This window comes from Arachis ipaensis, chromosome B06, assembly GCF_000816755.2.
Source record: "Arachis ipaensis cultivar K30076 chromosome B06, Araip1.1, whole genome shotgun sequence".
NCBI classification, from domain to species: Eukaryota; Viridiplantae; Streptophyta; class Magnoliopsida; order Fabales; family Fabaceae; genus Arachis; species Arachis ipaensis.
In genome coordinates, this window is record NC_029790.2 from 13,107,572 (window position 1) to 13,108,843 (window position 1,272).

Genomic DNA, 1,272 nt, shown 5'->3' on the forward strand with positions numbered 1-1,272 from the left:
TTCCCCTATCATATGTTTTTGTAGAGACGTTTTTTTTGAACTATTGACTTGTATACATTTTTTTATCTATTATCTTTTTTTTTGGTTTCATCTTTGTATATATATTCTTCATTTGAAGATGTGTATTAAATTTGTTTATTTTTTTTAATCTCTTGATTTGTATGTTATCTAAATCTCATGATATTAATGTTAGTGAAGTTAGTTCATATAATCAATGAAGAATATAAATGAACAATATAAATGATGTTTTGAATAAATGAAATTTTTATTGTATTACCTGTTTTATTTGTTGTAATAGGAGTTGAGTTTTGGTATTTTTTGTTGGGACAAATGTCTTGGTAATTGATGTGTACCACGCAATAATCGGCATTTGAGTTCAGTTACAGACCGACCCTAAAGGTCGGAACAAGTAAAACAGAACAAACAAACTCTGCCTCCCAAAAAGCTATCTCCAAAACTGAACACACTACTCAATCACGTCTCCACACTCCCAAGAGATATCCATAACGGCACTAACCAGGAATATCGGAACTAACAAAGCTCACTAACAAACCCAAAACACCTATAAATCTGACCACTCTGATTCAGAAAGACTCAGGTTCTAAGTTCACTTCTAGTTATTACTCTTTATTCACTAATTGTTCACACACTTACTTGAGCATCGGAGTGCTTTGTGTAGGTACTCCCGCCGCCGTGTTTCAGAGGATCGAGGCCAAAATCACACCGTTACGCTTGAACGACGCATAACTTAGCCGCGTATCCAAGTGCTCGCCTAAAGATCATCGACCTCGGCCATCACAGACGGAACATTTGGCGCCCACCGTGGGGCCGTCTCTAACCCCACTTTATTTCCACTCTCTTTTCTTCTCTTGCGCAGGGCCCATTAATTTGATGACATGGCTGACAATGGAGTTCCTCAGGCCAATCAAGCCGAACTCATGGCCCAGCTGGCCGAATTACAGGCAGAAGTCAAGAGATTAGCTGAGCTATCCACACAAAACAGCAAGCAAGAGGAAAACAACTCCAAAGGTCCAACCCAAGGTCGAGCCGATCTAATAGGTGTCAACCCCCCCAAGGAAAAGCTGACCTTGGACAATCCGTTCTCCGAGGAGATAACAAACTACCAAATGCCAAAACATTTCACTCTCCCTTCTTCCCTTGAGCCGTACAAGGGGATTGGTGACCCCCGGGCTCACCTAAAGAAATTTCAATCTATGATGTTTTTTAACGGACCTAACAATGATTCTGTGCTTTGCAGAGCTTTCAGCTTTC

At 40.0% G+C, this 1,272-nt stretch overlaps 1 protein-coding gene across 1 annotated transcript in view; it reads left to right on the forward strand.

The window, feature by feature from the left end:
• The window catches only part of LOC107646504, a 1,976-nt gene continuing 1,600 nt past the window's right edge, over positions 897-1,272 (forward strand). The window contains exon 1 of the mRNA XM_016350686.1: positions 897-1,165. Coding sequence (XP_016206172.1) covers positions 897-1,165 — 269 coding nt within the window. The remainder of the gene's footprint in view (positions 1,166-1,272) is intronic.